The following is a 19,714-nucleotide window of genomic DNA, read 5'->3' as shown; positions in this document are numbered from 1 at the left end:
AACCAGACGGTATGGGTCCAAATCTGGGCTCTTCCCTATTAGAGCTGTCACCTTGGGCAAGTCACATGCCCTCTTTTTAAGCCTCAGTATCACCTTCTGTGAAATGGAAATCTAGCATACCTCCTGGAGCATGAGATCACGCAGGTGAGGCTCTTGCCTTGAAGGCCTTGCAGTGCCCCCTAAATGTGAGCTCTGAGTACTCTTCTCATTACTGTATGCTGCAGCTTCTGGGAACAGCACGCACTGCAGGGCAAGGAGATTCATCTAACAGCTAACACAAAGAGTAGAAAACAGAGTTTCATCCTTCCTACCTGACTGGTCTCAAACACGATACCTCTCTCTGAGCTTTAGTATCTCATGGGGAAAATGAAGATTATTACACCCATCTCATAAGGTGTGATAAACCCTTACGTGATTTTGGAGAAAAATAATACTTATGTTCCAGTTATCTTTTATTACATCAAAAACCACTTCAAGAGATAGTGGCTTAAAGTAACAGTCCTCATCATTTTGCTCACAAAGCTGCAATTTGGACAGGGCTTGGTGGGGGCAGCTTATCTCTGCTCCTTGCAGCCTCAGCTGGGATGGCCCAGCTGGAGCTGGAGGGTCTTCTTCCAAGATCACGCACATGTGGCAAGCCAGGTGATCCTGGCTGTCAGCTGGGGCTGCCACCCAGGGCCTCGGGTACTCTCAGCAGGGCCTCCGGAAGAGGCTACTTGGGCTTCCTCACAGCGGGGCACCTAGGTTTCAGGAGCAACTATCTCAAGAAACAGGAGGTGGGAGCTGCCATCTCTTTAGACCTGGACTCAGAAGCTGGCGCAATGTGGCTTCCATGTTATCTTGTTGGTCCAGTAGTCACAGAGCCCACCTGGATTCAAAGGAAGGGGACTTACACCCCAATTCTCCACGAGAAGAGTATCAATTTCCAGCCATCTTGAATCTACCACAAATTGCAAGTCTTCCTTTTTGCTTTTTTTTTTTTTCTGGGTGCCATGGTGACAAATTAATTACTCTTTGCTGAGGATGTCGGGTTTCTCCTAGGAGAAGAGCAGCATTGATACAAATGTCCGTGACTGGGGCCTTATCGCAGAGCCTGTTTGGTCAGGGTCAGTTTTCTTGGTCCTGATTCAGGGCTGAGGGAGCAGGTGAGCTACGTGGTGGCTTCTCTAGTGTCTCTTTCCCTGGAACTTCTGAGGCTTCTGTCACCAGCTCTGCCAGCCCCGTGCCTTTAAAACAAAAAGGGGAAGCAAGAGAGAGAGTAATTTGAATTCAGAAAACTAGATTTTAGCATGTGGCCCAGACTGAGTGTAATGAGCATCTCTGTAGCTCTCACTCCCCGGAGAAATCGGTTTCTCAAGAGGAAATCCGCCTGGGTGTTTGGAGTGATTGTTGTCAGACATTATTAGGTTATTAATTGATGGACTGGAGCACTCCAGGGCTGGAGGCAGGAGGCCGACGGGGGTGGCAGGCCCAGGGTGTTGCCATGGTAACCATGGGGCCTGTGGTTTTTGCGCTGGGCTCCAAGCCGGAAAGATGCCCCAGACAATTCAGACGTTCTCAGACAGACCACAGACTCTCTGAAGAGAGACCAGCCTCTCTCCTTCACACATGGCCACCCACCCACATGCCCTCAGAGTCATAACCAAGCCTCTTCCTGTTACCTCATTCCATAGCCTGACTGCCTCCCCCAGCTTGTTAGCTCCCAGCTCCAATTTTGGCTTTCGCTGGCCTTCCAGGAAGGCTGCAGAAAGAAAGAGGAGCTTAGAGTCATTTATTCATTCAGATGTTCTGCACATTTTTGTTGTGCACTTTGGGCCAAACCACCTTCTCTCCAACAGAGTACAATACATACCCAGCTCCTCCTTCCTCGTGAAGCTTGTCATCCAGAGTAGGAGACAGACACTAACAAATAATCATACAAATTCCCATGCGCTGCAATGGTAATTATTAAAATACAATTAATTCAGACCTTGACTTGAGTCCCAGCACTGCCACTTGCCAGCCGTGTGACCCTTGGTCTCTTCAGTGGTAAGGCCAGGATAACAGTACTTTCCTCGCAGAGTTGCTGTGAGGCACATCAGTGCACCTTAGGGAAAGCACAGTGCTCCCGTGTAGTGGTAACTCAAAGCACGTAAGCAGCCACCCACGTGCCCTTGTCCAGAACCCAACTGTCATTCAGAACTCACTGGCCAACTTCTGTCTCTGTGGTCCCAGCCACAGTGATCCAGCACCCAGGCCTCACCGCTCAGAAGTCTCAAGTTGGCCAGGAAAGGCTGAAAAGAACCCAGGGAAAGCTCAAGTGGGTGCTGTGGGATGGGGTGGGGAGGGACATGCTCGTCCCCTGGGTGTCAGGGAGGGCTGTGCGGAGGAAGTGGCGTTTGAGCCGCCCTTAAAGCAAATAGTTCTCAGACTTTAGTTGTGTCAGAAAAACCTGAGGGAATTGCCCAAAGTACAGCTTCTTGGACCCCCATCCCTCAGTGATTCTGATTCGGTGAATCCAAGGCAGGACCTGGGAACCTGCATTGAACAGGGGATACTGAGGTAGGTGTCCTGTGGCTCACCTGGGAAACAGTGCTTTGGAGAATGGAGGGGGGTTGGCCTTGAAGACTGATGAGAAGAGTTTTGGAAGGAGGAACAGAGGCCGGGAAGTGGGTAGGCCACATATAGAGCCTCCCAGCCGGGGGCGGAGGGGCCCACGCTGCCAATCCCCCACTCTCAGGGTAGAGCTCAAAGCCCAGCCCCGCCCAGAGGGCAACATGCCTTGCCCTCACCTCACATCATTGATGGCTCTACTGGTTGGTCCAGATGGCTTTGGTTTCATTGTGCTTCCTCCTCTCTCCTGTTAGGCTTTGTCCAGGGTAGGAGTTGGGGCGGGGGGGGGGGGTGTTCTAAATACTTATTTATTTATTTCCTCTCTTCTTTCCCCACCCCCCAGCCCCCCACCTCAGCTGTCCTCATTCTTTCAGTGTCAAGCATTTATTAAGTGCCCACCCCTTGGGCAACATTGTACCGATCACCATGAGGCTGCAAAAGAGAGGAAGGTGGGTGTGGGCTCATAGGCCTGGGAGCTGGTTAGAAGTGCAGAAGCTCGCTGCCCCCCACCACCCTCAGCCCTGCAGATCTGGAATCTGCACTTAAACAAGAGTCCTGGGAGATGCGTGTGCACAAAGACAGTACTGCCGTGCAGGGTTTTAAACAGGTGCAACATGGTAGCTGTGGTGGCCAAACAATGGCCCCTCAATGGTGCTGAGTTCCTAGTCCCTGGGACCTGTGAATATTACCTCACATGGCAAAGGGACATTAAGGCAGCAGCTGGAATTAAGGTTGCTAATCAGCTGACCTTCAAATAGGGGGATTGTCCTGGGATATTCCAGTGAGCCCAGAGTGATCACAGGGCCCTTAAAAGTGGAAGAGGAGCCGGGAGGGTCAGAGTCAGAGACACACACTGCTGGCTTTGAAGATGGAAGGGGGGCCACGAGTCAAGGAATGCCAGAAACCTCTAGAAGCTGGAAAAGGCAAGGAAATAGATTTTCCCCTAGACCCTCCAGAAGAAATGCAGGCCTGCTAACACTGATTTTAGCCCAGCAAGACCCACTTTTGACCACCAGACTGTAAGATAAGAAATGTGTGCTGAAAAAGAAAAGGAGAGGGTTGGGTGATAGCTCAGTGGCAGAGCACATGCTCAACAGGCACAAAGTCCTGGGTTCAATCCCCAGTATCGCTACCAAAAAGAAAGGAAGGAAAGAAGGAAGGGGAAAGAAAGAAAGAAAAATATGTGTTGTCTTAAGCTGCTGAGTTTGTGGTAATGTGTTTCAGCAGCAACAGGAAACCAGTCAAGAGCCCTGTCTTTGGAGGCAGGCAGTTATGCAGTTTCCCTGCTGTGTGATGCTGAGCAAGTTGCTGGCACTCTCTGAGCCTCAGTTGCCTTGCCTATAAAATAGGGTTGATGTGGGGGTTAAAACAGGAAATGTTTGGAAGGTGCTCAGCCTGGTGCAAAGCACATGCTCCCGATATGGCCATGACTGTGCTCCCTGATTTTAAGTGACTCCTTCCTCTTCTCTGACCCCACGAGGGAGGCTGGGGGGCCAGGAACTTTAGGAGGTTCGCTGCTGGTCCTCCTCTTGGTCCTTGAGGCCATCCTAATTCACACTCGGCCACTTTGGAACTTGCAACAAAGTGGCACCTTGCATTGCTCCTCTGATATAGGTGTGTGCTGACGTGTAAGGCCTGGGGAGGCCAAGGCCAGCCTTCAATGCACAAGTCAGTGAAGGTCCCTGCAGTCCAACATCAGATGGCTCATGACAGACATTTCTTGTATTTTCAGAGCCCTTGGAGAACCTCCAAGGCCTTACCCCAGCTAGCCCCAAATCAGTAGAGGGCCCGTGGGGAACACGGTAGGACACTGTGACAAACGTCTTACCAGGTTGGCCTGTCCATCCATCCCCCTCTCTAGGGAGAATCAGATGGTGGGGCAGGCCCTTCTAGCCTGAGGGTGTGGTGCTGTCGCCACTGCCACCACCACCCTCATCATCACTGCATCCTCACTACCCCTTATCCAGGACCCACTAAGTGCCAGGCACTTGCTGGACCTCGTCTCTAAGTCTCACAAAAGTCTACTGGTCATCCAGGAATGCAGTGTCCCAAGGTCACAGAGCCAGACAGTGGCAGCACAGGGACTTAACTCTGCAGTCTGACCCAGAGCCTCGCTTTCTGCTCCATCCTGTGACCTCGGGGTTAGTGCCATGTGCCAGAGGCCTTGCATTCTGCCACCAGCTCAGAGCAGACTCCAGAGCCATCCCTCTGATGACTCCCAGGCTGCCTGGACCCCTGGGGGGCCAGTAGGCACCTGAAGGCCTTGTGGTCTAGGGCCCTGTTGCCCTCTAAGCAGCCTCCAGAGCAGCTCAGAAAAGTCAACCAGCCCATCAGAGCCTCCAGGTTTGTGGGGGCACAGGTGGGATGCCCAGGCTCCGCCCAGCCTCCTCTGGCCGCCATCCCAGTGGGTCTGCAGTGCTTCATGACTATTGTCACGGGGCTGAGAGAGAGAGAGATGAGTGCAGGTGGCAGGCCTGGCCCAACTTCGGCTGCTATGTCTTTCCGGGATGGAAAGAGCCACAGAGGCAGCCCTAGTGGTCACCACACCCCAGCGCCCCACATGGCTCAGGCCTTCTCACCTTTCCCTAAAATGCCCCCTCTCATCAATGGCAGCTCCAACATTCTGCCGTTTGGGGCTTAAAGAGAGAAGTCTGAATAGGGGCTGGGGGTTTCTCTTGAGGTTATGTTTTAATCACAAATTCACTACTTTTACTTAGCTGTAAGTTTACTGGGAGAGGTTTGGGGGCTGAGGTTTTGGGGTGTCTAGGACCCTTCAGGCCACCGCTTGGTGCTTGGTGTCATGGTTTCTAGTCCTTCCTTCCTGTTTTAGACTTAAGACAAAGTCCTAGCACCAAAGTAGAGCACAGGACCGGCGCTTTTTTCTCTTCCTGGGTGGGCATTTCACGCAGGACATGGGCTAGCCGGTCTGAGCAACACTGAAGGCAGCTTCAACCCTCTGTCTGCAGTCCCAATGGGAAGGGAAAGGAGGGTCCCCGGGGAAAGGGGGGACACGGTGCCCTCAGTGTTCCTGCCGGTGGAGGTGCTGATGGTATAGACAGCCTGTGTGTGCGTGTCCTGTTAGGCTGGGCTGCCCTATGAAGAGAGTCAGGGGTTCTCTCTTTGGCCAGGTGTCCTGGGGGTAGCCAGGCATCCAGCACGAAGTCGATCCTGCACTCCTAACCCACCTGTCCTTTCATACGACATCAGGGAAAGCCCACCAGACCCCTACACTCAAAAATAGCCTCTGTGTCTATGTGCACACAACTGTGCTGTGACAAGGCGGGGCTTCTGCTGTAACTGACGTGGGTGGGAGCATTTGCTCGGAGACCCAGGCCCCACAGAGGGGATTTTTCCTGGTACCCCTACCAATACAGCCACCAGGCAGGACTGTAGCGAGTTGCTCTCTGGAGAAGATGAAACCAAAAATCACCCAACAGAACAGGGGGAACAAACATCCTTCATGACCCCCCATGCATAGTGGACATTGGCTTTCTGGCTCCAGCAACATATCCTACAATCTGCTTCCAAGGAGACTACCTTGGAGCGAGGCGGTTAAGTCGAAACAGCTCAGCAGCGGTTTTGAGAATCACGGCTCAATCATTTAGCCGTGAGACCCTATCCAGAGCCTTCGCCCCTCTGAGCCTGTGTTTCCCCGTCTGTAAAATGAGGAGGCTGGGCTAGGTAACGTAATGTCCAGGGGTCCTGTCAGCGCTGCTGTGCTGAGGGAGTTTAGGAAATGCTCCCAACAGCCAGAAGACCCCACAAGGCCAGCGTCCCGTGCTTGTTCCCCGCTCTGAGCCCTGCTGTTTAAAAACATTGATGTTCGCCTTGTTCACAGCCCAGGAGTAAGGATCTGAGGACAGAATCCAACCCACCTCCCCATCAGTGCTTCTCCACCTGGCTGCCCTCTGGAATCGTCCAGAGAGCTATTAAAAACTCTGGTGCTGGCACCTCACCTCTAGAAAGTATGATTTCATTCATCTCGAGTAGGGTCTGGGCAGTGATGTTATTTTTTACAAACTCCCCAGAATTTGCTAATGTAGTTGTGACCCACTGACGGGATGCTGGTTGCTAGCGGCTGAGGGGTAATAGCCTGGGGTGGGAGTGGAAATGTCAGCTTCCCTGCCCTTGCCTGTTGTTGCATTGTTCTTGCCGGTACCTTCTAGTTATCTGAGTGTCAACCTGTCTGGCTCAAGTGAGGACCCCCGGCTCTGGGGTTCAACATCCTGTATCTCCTGGAGTCTTGTAGGTACTCAAAGGTGGTTGGATGGGGAGAATCAGTGCACCCCACTCCTGCTGCTTCCATCCCTCAAGTCCCTGGATCCCTGCCCCTAATTTAGGCTTTGGTGCTCCCACAAGGTCACTCCCTGCATCTGGAGTGCGTGGAAAGCAGGCCCAGTGTGCGTGGAGGGAGTGGTTCCGCAGCCCTCATCCTTTGTCTGGCGCGGGTTCCTCACAGCCACCCAGCCTGACACCAGATCTGAGTTCACATGATTCTGTCTCAGCTCAGGAATGGGCAGCCTCCAGCTGGGATTTTCTAGACCGAGCTGGGAGGCGTGGTCTGCGGGAAATCGCCGGAGGGGGAGCGCAGGTCCTGGCTGCAGGGTCCCCCGTGGGGGGTCTGCCGGGCGGGCCAGGGGCGGCTTGTCTGCTCCCCAGGCCTCTGTGAGCAAGCGAGTGCTGGAGGAAGCCGGCTGTTTGAGGTTTGAGGGCAGAGCTCGGAGAGGACCCAGAGCCCCTTCGACTGGCTGCCGCTCCCTGCCCACTCCTCCCTCACCTGGCTGCAGAGACCGTCCCCTTCCTGGGGTCTGGAGGCTGAGCAGGCAAGGGTCAGTCCAGCTGCTTCTAAACTGGGGATGTTGACTGACCCATTAGTGGGTCAGAAAATCAATTTAGTAGCTCACGACCTGCATTTAGAAAAACAAAACAGAGGGGAAATGATCAGAGTGCGTCGCAAGCAGTAGGGTAAGTATTGCTCCAGGGAGGTGTGCTTCTCTGTGAGTCCGTGAGTGTGTATGATGTCTGCGTGTGCTGGTGACAGGGTCAAGTGCATTCCTCACTGTGGTCAAAAGAGCTTAAAGGCAGCGAGTTGGGGATCTGGATGCTGGATTCAGATCCCCCCAACTTACTGTGTGAATTTAAGCAACTAGGTGAGCCTCTCTGGGCTTCAGGTTCTGTGAAATGGGTTCACAGTGACTTTGTGAGCTCAGATGGGACTGAACTTTGAAACAGTTAGGAGGGCTTTAGAAATGAGACTGTTTCCTTGCTGTTGCTGGAGTGAGGCAATTTAGGGGAAGGCTGGAGACCGAGGAAAAAATGCTGCCTAATTTCTACTCCTGCCCCAGAGGGAAACATCAGCAGCCTCTGAAAAGGGCACTTTTAGGAAATGAAACAGCCCTGTTGAAAGCATGTGGGAGTTTGACCAGCCAAAGGGAAGGGAAGCTGAGCCCACAGGAAACTCCCAGCTCTGAGTGCTGGGGGCTCCCCGAGCAGAGCCACGGGGCACTGTGAGTAACTGTGCGCGTGCCAGCCTGCCGCCACACGGAACAAAGGGCGACAGATTAGATCACTGTTTATGCGCCAGCTGAATGACGGTGCTGGGCACCTCCGCCTTCTGGCTTGGAACATGCAGACAGCTCCTAGCTGGAGTCAGAGGCCCTTCCTTTCTTTCGGGCACGTAACTGCTCTCGGACTTGGATGCTAAAGTCCTCGGAAGCCTCTATGCTGATAGGCGTTTGTCTGCAGGTTTGCTCTTAGGTGTTGGGTTGCTGGGTTTCTCAGCTGGATGATAAAGTGACGCAGATGCAGCAGCTCTGTGTTTGGATTCTTCACCCCAACTGCTGCCACCTTGGGGATCCCTGCACTGGGCACACAGCAGATGTTCCTCGATGAGTGTTGAGGAAATGGTTGACCTGGCAGAGCATCCTCCAGGTGCAGGAGGCTGGCCCAGGACTAAGCCTGCTGGCCCTTGTGGTGGCATCTCTGAGGAAGGACTGGAGCCTGGAGATGGTGGGTGGCTGCTTGGTAACAATCATGATGTTGTAAAGGAAAGCGTGGGCCAGTCTGAATTCAAAGCCTGGCTCCCTACATTGTAACTGTGGAATCTTGAGCAGCCTCAGTTTTTTCATCTGTCAAATGAGCGCTGATGAGAGTGGTGTTGAGAGAGAGGATGAATGTGCAGAAACGGTTTGGGCACATGGAGGGTGCTCATGCAGTGTGGCTTGATTCTTCCATCCCATCTACTTGTTTTCATTTACAGAACACTTTGCATCCACTGTGCCTTTGATTTTTGAGGAGCAAGCTCCCTGTGGAGAGGAGGTAGAGAAGGGACACTCCTGGCAAGATGTAGTTTCCATGTAGGGGTGCCTGTCCTCAGGGAGTGGCAGAAGGGAGGGCTGGCTGTGATAAGGCCGGGGTGAAGAAGCAGGACCCTCTGTGACCAGCCCAGGCAGCTTGAGCAGATGCCAGGTGGCTGGAGGGGAGCCACAGCAATTCCTGCCTCTCACTTTTCTGTTTCTGTTAGTGATATTTCCATTGTCCCAGCACCCAGCCTCAAAACCCCCTACCCATCCACCCACCCATTCATCCGTCTACTTGCCCACTCACTCACCCATCTCTCCCTCGGCCCCCTCATCCTTCTACTTACTTATCTTATTTATCCACCTCCCCAGCCACCCAGCCACCCAGCCAGCTACATCTCACCCATCCATCCATCTAGCAAATAATCTGGGGGAGCTTGTAGGACCAAGCACTGAGGAGCATCTCAGATTTGTCCCTGATTGTCCCCACCCCGCTTCTAATCAGTTGGCAGATTCTTCAGCTTCTTGTTGTCTCCCCTCTGGCCACGCCCTCCTCACACCTAGCTCATCTTGCCAAGCTACTTTCAGTCCCCCACAGGTGCCCATTCTCTCTCTCCCTGCCCCTTCCCTCTTCTCCTGATCTTAGAGTAACATGCTGCTCAGGAAGGCTTTTCTGGCTGGGTTAGGTCACCTCCTATGAACTCCCTTGAAGTCCTGTACTGTCTCTAGGAGCATCTCCCCTCCCTTCTCCCCTCTTCTGTGAGACTAAAAGCAACTTGAGTTACACCAGGGACCAGTGTCTAGTGCAGTGCCTTCCAGATAATAGATACTCATAAGGATTTGCTATATGAATGAATAAATTGGTGGACAGATGGATGGATGGATGGGTAGGCACACGGATGGATGACTGGAGAACCACTGAAGGGTTTGAAGCAGGAGTAATTAGTTTAGATCTGTGTTCTGGAGGATGGCTTTGAGACAGGTGGTGAGATGGAGACAGGGAATCCCATCGGAGGCTGTGCACTGATTTGGGGGAGGAAGTCTTGACCAAACCAATCTGGGGCATTGGTGAGGGAGCTGAAGAGGAGGAGATGGATGTGGGAAATATTTACGAGTTGAACTGAGTAATTACATGGATGCTGTGGATGGAGATGAGGGAAGAAACTGAAGGCCAGCCATCCAACATGAGTGACTGGGCAGGTGGAGACGCCACTTCCAAGAACAGACTAGTGGAGAAAAAGATGGAAGCAGGGGACCTTACCGAGCATGCCCCGTGTGGTGGGAGAAAGCTGTTTCTGTCAACCTTCCACCTGGGGGTGGGGAGGATGTCGGGGACTCATCAGAGTATTGATGGGGTTGAAATCATGGAGGAGGTGCAGTGTGTGTGGAGTCAAAAGGACAAGCCAGCTTTAATGTCAGTGGAAGGGATGCCCCCAGCACCCACCACCCACGGCCCTGAGTGGCACTCGTTTGTGCACGTGGCATTCCTTTCCTACAAGGTTGGAGGCTCCCTGAGGGTAGGAGCCATTTCTTCTTTATCTCTAAGTCCCCATGTCCAGCCTGGTGCCCTGAGCAGGTGGTTCACAGATACCTGTGGTGTGAAACCAGGAGGTACTGGACTGTTGGACAAGCCACTCCATCCCTCTGGGCCTCAGTTTCCTCATCCCTAAAATGGGAGAAATAATAGGGCTGCTGTGCAGATGAGACAAGAGGGCAGGTGTGAGATGCTGTGTAAACTGTGAAAGATTTTGCAAATTCGAAGTGTGAGAGCCCTGACAGACTCACTCACTATGTCTTGAGGGCCTGAATCAGGCTGCTGATCTCCCAAGGGCTACATCCTTGTTCTGCCCAGGTGTCTGCCAGGTTCTAAGTTCCCTTCCACCCACCTCTGCACCCTAGCCTGGGAACTCACAGAGGACACTGGATCAGGAGTGAAACCCCAGACCTTCCAGTCCCAAGAATGCTCTGCTACTCAAAGTGTGGTCCACGGGCCCAGCGGCACCAGCCTCACCTGGCAAATGGCTGCAAATTCGTGAGCACCACCCCAGACCCACTGAGTCAGAAACGCAGGAGGTGGGGCTCTGGAATCTGTTTTAACAAATCCTCCTGGTGACTTCGATGCACCTTAGTTTGAGAATCACTGCTCTAGAATTCCCAAGCCCTCTTTTTTGCTCCAAAGTGAACATAGGAGGTACTTTAATCTAAACATTGTGTATGTTTCTTCTTTGCTCGGCAGACCTGAGCATTTCTGACTTTGGCTGCCAGAATTTGCTTACAGCTGGCCTAGGAAAGAGGCCCGGACAAACCGCTGCCCCAGGCCGCCCCACACACTAGCAAACAATAGCCTTCGGCCAGGTGACTCCCAACGAATTCCTAAGACCTGACAGGACTGTTTTCACTTTGGTTTCCTTTGCCTGTTTTTGTGGGTGTCTGGGGGGGGGGGCCTGTGCTTATGAATGAATTTTTATCTTCCTGAGGCTGAGTTTATGTGGATTGTGGAGAACCTGAGGTAAATTCAGACACACAGACCTCCTGGGTGGGCCCCTGGGGACCGTTCGGGGACCTGTGCTGCTGTGGGAGTCAGGGGAACCACTTGGACCTACAGGTGTGGGTCTGGGACTCAGGGACAGGGGAGCTGGCAAGAGGAGGGCGAGTGAGGCCAAATTTTGACTCCCCAGGCTGTGGGCAGAGTTTAGGGGTCACAGGCCTCAGCTGCCCCTCTTCCCCTTCTTCTCACTATCAAAACATATAAGCAAAAAGCCCAAAAACACAAAAAGCAAAAAACAAGAAAACACCCTTGTACGCTGTTGGTGGGAATGTAAAATGGTGCAGTCACTGTGGAAAACAGAATGGTGGTTCCTCAAAAAATTAAAAATAGAACTACCATATGATCCAGCAACTCCACTCCTGGGGAAATACACAAAAGGACTGAAAGCAGGGACTCAAACTGCTGTTTGTACACCCATGTTCAGAGCAGCATTAGTCACAACAGCCAAAAGGTAGAAACAACCCAAATGTCCAAAGACAAATGAATGCAAAAAAATAAAATGCAGTATATACATATAATGGAATATTATTCAGCCTTTAAAAGGGAAGGAAATTCTGATGTGTGCTATAACATGGATGAACCTTGAAGACATTTTGCTAAGTGAACTAAACCAGTCACAAAAAGACAAATACTGTATGATTCCACTTAGATGAGGGACCAAGAACAGTCAAATTCATAGAGACAGAAAGTAGTCTGGTGGTTGCCAGCAGCTGAGGGGAGGGAGAATGGGGAGTTAGTGTTTAAGGAGGACGGATTTTCAGTTGAGGAAGCTGAAAAGTTCTGGGGATGGATGGTGGGGAGGTAGCATTCACGTATTCATTCCATTGGACTCAGGAGTGCCTGTATGATGTGCCAGGCACTGTTCAAGGTGCATGAGGCCCTCCTGGAATTTACATCCTCATGGAGGAGACAGATTCATCAACAACCAGACAAGTAAATAAACAAGAAAAATCTCATACCGATGGGTGCTCTGGGGAGCATGCAAATAGGAAGGTGTGATGGTGACAGGGGAGGGGGCTGCTTTAGTCGGGTGGCCAGGGAGGGACTCGCGAGGGGGTGATGTTTAAGCTGAGGTCTGGCAGCAAAGGAGCCAGCCCTGGGATGGAGGTGGGGGTGGGGGAGGGGAGGAGTGGCACTCCAGGAGAGGCAGGAGTGAGGCCGGGTGACTGAGGCACAGAAAGCTGGCCGGTGAGGCTAAGAGTGTGGTGGTGGCGGGCAAGGTAGGGGGAGCTGGGACAGGATCATGCCAGTCCTTGTAGGTCCCATAAGGAGTTTGGTATGACTGCGTGATAACCCACTGTGAAACCGTCTCAGTGGGTTTTAAGCAAGGAAGAGGAGGATGTGGTTTGCATTTTAGAAAGAATGCTGTGGCTGCCCTTCAGATAAAGATCGGGGCATGAGTGGGAGCACTGGGGTCGGGGAGGGCTTGGCTACAGAGACACAGGGAGTCCTGGTGAGAGGTGACAGCTATGGGCCAGTCCCATCTTATGGAAGCCACAGGACCCTTTTCCGTGAAAGATGCATATACTTAAATATTTACAAGATTGAGCGTGTGATTTTAGGGGAAGCCCTCAAGTTTATCATCCATGAACCCCAGGAGTGGAACTGCTGGGCTGGATGTCTCTGAGCCCCTGCCCAGCTCACAGTGCCAGCTTCCAGGCTGACCGCTGGCTCTGGGGGCCGCAGGGCCAGCCAGGGGCCAGCAGGATGGAGGCCTCGGAGGGAGGGGCCCTGGTCAGCAGGTGGTGAGACGTGGTCCGTCAGTAGTGGGAGGGGCTTCCCTTCTGGTCCGTGAGTCCCAGCTTGTCTAGGAAAAGACAGCAAAGGGCAAGGTTGATCTGCTGATACTGCAAAACAACTTAATTCAGACCCCATTCATTTGGAATTTGCAACCTCACAGACTGCATTTTCAAGGGGGGCGGGGTGAAAAAAATCTTAGATATTACAATGATTTGTCACCCTCCAAAAGACAATGACACATGAACAGACACGCAGTACAGCTGGGGTATTCACGTTCACTGGGGAGGGGTGGTTAGGGAAAAAATGGCTAAAAAGGCTCCTTGGGAAGATGATTATGAAAAAAAAAAAAAAGGTTGATTTAGACACAGTAAGGTTTTTTCATCTGAGCCAGAAGTATTAAATCAACAGAGCAGCTCAGGCCTTTCCTTTTGATATATTAATTTCTAAAGCAGGCTTACAACAAAATATTTTATTCTGTCTTGTTCAAATGTATTTTTGTATATAGCAACAGCATTTTCTTTGTTAAATTCCTGACAAGGTGAACTTTTCACTAATGTAATACCATCTATGACTTTGCTTCTTTGCCTCCAATAAAACACTGCCAGGCATTTTGACATCTATCATTTTATGTGACCCTGATACTGACCCTGAGAGCAGGTGTTTTTATCCCCATTTTATAGTTGAGGAAACTGAGGCTAAGAAAGGGTAAATGACTTGTACAGCCTGTAAACAACTGACCGTGGCCTGGTGCGCACATCTTTCAGGGCTTCGTCCTGTGATGTCCCCTGTGCTGTGTCCCCAGTTCCAAGGAGGAGAGGTAGCAGGATTTAGATGAGGTTGGGCCTCTACCATGCTGCCTGGAGAGGACCCCAGGAGGGGCTGTGGGCTCACTGTTGACCGACCTGGTACCTTCCTGGGAGCAAGTACAAAAATGTGAATGGTGCTTATTGCTGTAGAAGAGGGTAGCTGGGGCCGTCACTGTTGCTTGTGGGTTGGGGCTGATCTTTACTTTGAGCTTCCCTGGGAGAGCTGGCTCGGGATGGGAGCACGTTCACAAGAGCTCTAGGCCTTGCTTGCTGCACCGAGGGACCTGAAGAAGAAATCAGGGACAGGAAGCCAGAGAAGGGGGCTGGGGAGACATAAATCACGTTTCAGTGTCTTGGTGTGTGATCCAGTCACATACTCTAGTTGAGTTGGAGTTGGCTGGTTGGATCACCTTCTAAACTAAGTGAGGCACTTAGAACAGTGCCTGACACACAGTAGGTGCTTATAAATGTTAGCTCCTATTATCCTATGCCTTTCCACCTTTGACTTTCAGGGCTTTACCCATCGCCAATGAGGCCTAGCCTTTGATACAGCTGGAACTACATCCTAGAAACAAGATGTTGGTAGAGAGACTGGCTTACTCCTGAGCCCATGAGGGGTGAGGCCCCTTCAGGCCCAAAGATGGGGAACATCAGTGCAGACAACGCCTCGCTGAGCTGTGCCATTGACCACACCATCCACCAGACGCTGGCCCCGGTGGTCTATGTCACCGTGCTGGTGGTGGGCTTCCCGGCCAACTGCCTGTCCCTCTACTTTGGCTACCTGCAGATCAAGGCTCGGAATGAGCTGGGTGTGTACCTGTGCAACCTGACGGTGGCCGACCTCTTCTACATCTGTTCGCTCCCCTTCTGGCTGCAGTATGTGCTGCAGCACGACCACTGGTCCCACGGCGACCTGTCCTGCCAGGTGTGCGGCATCCTCCTGTACGAGAACATCTACATCAGCGTGGGCTTCCTCTGCTGCATCTCCATCGACCGCTACCTGGCCGTGGCCCACCCCTTCCGCTTCCACCAGTTCCGCACCCTGAAGGCCGCCGTGGCCGTGAGCGTGGTCATCTGGGTCAAGGAGCTGCTGACCAGCATCTACTTCCTCATGCACAAGGAGGTGGTGGAGGACGAGGACCAGCACCGCGTCTGCTTCGAGCACTACCCGCTGGAGCCGCGGCAGCGTGGCATCAACTACTACCGCTTCCTGGTGGGCTTCCTCTTCCCCCTCTGCCTGCTGCTGGCCTCCTACCGGGGCATCCTGCGGGCCGTGCGCCGCAGCCACGGCACCCAGAAGAGCCGCAAGGACCAGATCCAGCGGCTGGTGCTCAGCACCGTGGTCATCTTCCTGGCCTGCTTCCTGCCCTACCACGTGCTGCTGCTCGTGCGCAGCCTCTGGGAGTCCAGCTGCGACTTCGCCAAGGGCGTCTTCAACGCCTACCACTTCTCCCTCCTCCTCACCAGCTTCAACTGCGTGGCCGACCCCGTGCTCTACTGCTTCGTCAGCGAGACCACGCACCGGGACTTGGCCCGCCTCCGCGGGGCCTGCCTGGCCTTCCTCACCTGCGCCCGGACCGGCCGCGCCCGGGAGGCCTACCCGCTGGGCGCCCCCGAGGCCTCCGGGAAGAGCGAGGAGCCCGAGCTGCTGGCGAAGCTCCACCCGGCCTTCCAGAACCCGCACCCGTCCGGAGCAAGAGGGTGCCCCGTGGGCGGGCTGGCTTAGCCAGGTCACCCACGTGCAGGGTGGGGCGAGGCCTCGGCTGGCTTGACACCTGCCGCCAGCCTGGCTAAGTACAGGTGCCTCTTTCTGCTGGAGGGGACGACGGGCCTGGGCTGCAGCCAGACCTCTCTGGTTCCAGGGAGGCGGCTGTAGGGCTGAGTCCTATGGGGCTGCTGCTGCTAGCTGGGCTGCTGGGGGGAGGAAGACCTGGTCACCTGGTCACCTCCAGAAGGTTTCCAAAGAGAAGCTGGGGTTGGGGGGCACAGAGTGTGAGGACATGGAGTGAGGGGGTGCTGGGAGACGAGGGTGGGTACCTGGGTGCACGCCTGCCAGGGCCTTCCAGTGCTGTCGTAACAGGTAACACCTGTCCAGTTGCACTGGTGTTACCTGAGGAGGTGACCCACGAAGGTGTATTGTCATCCTTAACGCTTGAGCCCCAATCCACAAAGACGTAGGGAGGAAGATGAGTGGGGCTAGGAGGCTGGATGGGGAGAAGGAAGGTGGGGAGGAGTCTGGGGCACTGAGAGTGTATGTAGGGGAGACCCCAGATCCAGCCCAGTCACAGTGTCACAGGGAGAGGTGAGCAGATTCATGGCTGACAGAAGCCTCATAGGGCTCCCTGGGGCTCTGTGGGGCATGATGTCTGTGGTTCCGAAGCACTGAAGTTCAAGAGTCAGGATAGAGGCCTCAAGCAGTGTGTCCAACACAGATTCCTCCTAACTCACTTTCTGTTCCTATCTGGCCAGAAGCACCACACTCAGAAACCTGAGACTGTGTGTGTGTGTGTATGTGTGTGCGTGTGTACATGGTTCAAATGCCAAGGTCACCGTGATAGCTATGCACCAAGACACTGAGGCTAGGGTTATGTGACTGCTGGTGGTGTCCCCTGCCACACACACTGCAGAGTGCCTAGCAGTCTCAGAAAGGAGCATGACATTTTCTCTAAGTTCTGAGAACAGAACAAAACAGAGATGCGTTCTCTGGCATCTCGCAGCCTAAAGGCCTGGGGTGAAGCTCCACTGTGGTTTAAATAGCTTCTGTGACAAGGAGAGGAGCGCCCTGGGCTTGCTGTGCCTCCTTTGTCCTCCAGCACTGCTCCTCTGCTGGATGTCCCACCTCACCCACCTAGAGAGTGACGGTGGGCCTGTGGGCCACATGCAGCCCAGGGTACTGACCACTGTCTCTTGTTCTGTCCTGCAAGGCTGGGTACAGGGTCCATCTCTCCTGCAACTTCATGTCCAATCATGTTAAGCCCCTGCCCTGGTAAACATACCAAGGACCAGAAGAGCTTCTTGCTGCTCCAGGGACCTGCCCACCTTTACAGAAATGCTAGCCCTTTAGATTTCCTAATCGGTGGGCTGGAGCCAGCTCTGACTTCCCTCAAGGCCTGGGATTTGAGCTCTCACAGCCAACGGGCTAGGTGGGCTCAACCCTGGGGAGGGACCAGGGATAGGAAGATAGAAGCTGGCATCAGTAGAACATTTCTGGAATCTGCTAAAGGGAGAACTGGGGAGAGCACCTTCTTCAATCACTCTCCCTCCCTCCCCTCCCCTCTCCCAGAAGCAAACTTATTCTGAGTTTCTGAACCCTCCCGTCAGGGGTGCCCAGAGGCTGACGGCCCAGGGTGGAGGGCCCTAAGGAAGGGAGGCCTCAGGGCTGCACTTGGCTTTGAATGGGCAGCTGCTGCACCAGCTACTTCTGAAAGGTCTCCCATAACCTGGGGAGGTTCTCTTCCCCTCCTTGGAGGAGGAAGGGACCAGGTCTGAAGGTGGCTGAGATGGCCATATGGCCAAGAAAAGCCTACCCAGCCCCAACCCAGGATCTTACTGGGGCAGCAGCACTGGTTGAGCCCTCCATGCTGCCTCATTTTGATCTTAAACATTCCCACTGGGATAAACTGGGATGAGCTGAGGATGGTTCCATTCACTATCAAGAGTTGTATTTTTGTACTGTCCTCTCTTTTATGCCAAGTATACATGTGTTGGATCGTGCAATGGATTTATGTAGCAAACTTGAGTCACAAATAAAGCAAAGTAACCAGCCACAGGTGGAGTGTGCTGCAGTTCTTATGGGGAAGGAGGGTCTTCTAACACCAGGGGGATCTAGAGAGCCCGTGAAATATCCAACAGAGTCAGGGACATTCAGTGATTGACTTTCTCAGAGAAAACTCTAACAGCGCAATTAGAGGATTTGTCCTCGATTACCCACCAGTGACCAAGAAGGATGGAGCCTTCAGGTGAAGTAGGGTCTTCTCTCCTTCTTCTTGAGATTCATGGAGTGTCTTAAGCTCTATAGCACGGTGTTGCTGATCCACTCTGGGATTTAACTTGGCCACTTCCCTTCTGAGGACAGCTCAGTCCTGAGGTTTAGAGAATATCATTTCCTGTCCTTGGACACAGAACTCCGTCAACCCACTAAGCAACTGCTCCTCACAGTGAGGGGGAGCTTGATCAGACCATCCCCTTCTCACTGCACCCCCCTCTTGGGGGCTCTCCTCACTGCTGGGGTTTTGTTTAGGGAGCCCCACCTTTGGTGATCAGCCTTCCTAGGCTGGAGCTTCTTCTTGACAGTGGCAGGCTCCATGTTTATCACTAAGGATTAACTGCATCATGTTAAAATGTAAATTTGGTTTTAGTCACTTAATCCCTCCCTGGGTCAGAGTCCAGGAGTCCTGGAGTGTTCCGGAAGAATTTATCCTTCTTCCAAACAGACTAAGTAAGGCATTATTGGGGATTAAGACTCCTTTCTCTCCTGAGAGAATGGGTGGAAGAAGAGATCCATCTGGTTTGGACTGAAGGTGGCAAAAGCCATTAGATTCCTTTCTTATTCACCAGTGTTGCTTAGCCAGATAAAGGCTCATCTTCCTGTTTACACACACTGGTCCGTGGGTTGGCTTGACAAGTGTGGGAGAAATTTCAGCACAGAATCCATCCCCATCTGCTGCTTTCCTCTGGCTCTACTACCAAGAGAGAGCCAGAATCTGACTCTCCTTGGCTCAGGGCTTTTCTGAAGAATGTGCTTCTTGGAGCTAGTACTCCTGCAGCCTCCGGGAATTCATCTGACAAGGTGATGGCGTTTGATGGTAATAACCCTAGGCTCACAGTAATGCCCAGTACTCTGGGAGAAATGGTGGGATTTCAGTTCCATTTGCTTTAATTCAACAACCGTCAGGAAGATATTGGTAGATGAGACATTAGGTATTGGTGTTGAAATGCACTGTACAGGTTGTGATACCCAATTCCCTCTCTATGAATTATCCTCTGGATGCTCCCCTCCCCTCAGATTTCCCCCAGTTTCTCTGCAAAAACCACCAGTAACACCAAGTCACTCCTACCTAAGATGAGTCATTCCAAAGTTGGGCAAAAACCCTTAACTCCTAATGAGCCAAAGTGGGCTTAGTTCTGACCCCTGAAGCCACACGACCCTTTAGGTACTGGTATTTGAAGACAACTCTCATAGCCTGCTTCTCAGTGTTAAATCTCCAAAGCTTGTATTAGGCAAGGCTAGATTATAATGCAGTGACAAATGTACCACCCCCCAAATCACACTGCCTTAAAACAATAAAATTTACGTCCTGTTCATGAGTGACTACTTTCTGGCAAGTCTTTTTCCCAAGCGATGGCAGTGATTCAGGATTCGTCCATCAAGAGCTTCCATTATCTTGGGGTCTTCCCCTTCCATCCATACAGGTAGGAGAAGGAGCATAAAAAGATCCTCACAGAGAGGTTACCGCGAAGTCTGGAAGTAGTTGGTATTCCTGCTACTCACACTCTATTGGCCAGATCCCAGTCACACGGCCCCAGTGTGACTGCAAGGGAGGCTGGGAAATGTAGTTTTCCTTTGTATGCAGGAAGAGGAAGCGGAATTGGTGAGGGTCTGGCAGACTCTGACAGACAGCTCTTCAAGCCACCTCCACATAACAGGCTTTAAGCACTCACCTTCCTGTACCCCATCTGAACAACACTCACCTCTTCAAAGATGATGCTTGGATTGGAAGCAAACTATG

At 52.6% G+C, this 19,714-nt stretch overlaps 1 protein-coding gene and 1 long non-coding RNA gene across 10 annotated transcripts in view; one reads left to right on the top strand and one right to left on the bottom strand.

Moving 5' to 3' along the window:
• GPR68 (G protein-coupled receptor 68) overlaps positions 1 to 17,752 on the top strand; it is a 28,179-nt gene extending 10,427 nt beyond the window's left edge. For 6 of the 8 annotated variants that reach the window (XM_031454191.2, XM_064486202.1, XM_064486200.1 and 3 more), the window contains one exon: positions 14,498 to 17,752. In XM_031454191.2, the coding sequence (XP_031310051.1) occupies positions 14,596 to 15,711 (1,116 nt within the window). In that variant the 5' untranslated portion in view covers positions 14,498 to 14,595 and the 3' untranslated portion in view covers positions 15,712 to 17,752. Of the gene's footprint in view, positions 1 to 2,378; positions 2,542 to 7,419; positions 7,558 to 14,497 lie in introns of those variants that run through there. The other 2 variants (XM_064486203.1, XM_031454192.2) reach the window with 2 other exon arrangements.
• Positions 964 to 7,474, bottom strand: LOC135321335 (uncharacterized). 2 transcript variants are annotated; one of them, XR_010381058.1, is made up of 2 exons: positions 7,370 to 7,474; positions 964 to 1,226 (listed from the first exon to the last, which is right to left on the bottom strand). It is a non-coding gene; the product is annotated as an uncharacterized LOC135321335 (long non-coding RNA). The 2 variants fall into 2 exon arrangements; XR_010381059.1 differs by lacking the exon at positions 7,370 to 7,474 and adding an exon at positions 1,662 to 1,891.
• Positions 17,753 to 19,714: the final 1,962 nt, after the last annotated feature.

The sequence above is a fragment of the Camelus dromedarius genome, chromosome 5 (genome assembly GCF_036321535.1).
Source record: "Camelus dromedarius isolate mCamDro1 chromosome 5, mCamDro1.pat, whole genome shotgun sequence".
NCBI lineage: Eukaryota > Metazoa > Chordata > Mammalia > Artiodactyla > Camelidae > Camelus > Camelus dromedarius.
The sequence above is the reverse complement of the archived record's forward strand: the minus strand, read 5'-3'. Positions and strand labels throughout refer to the sequence as shown.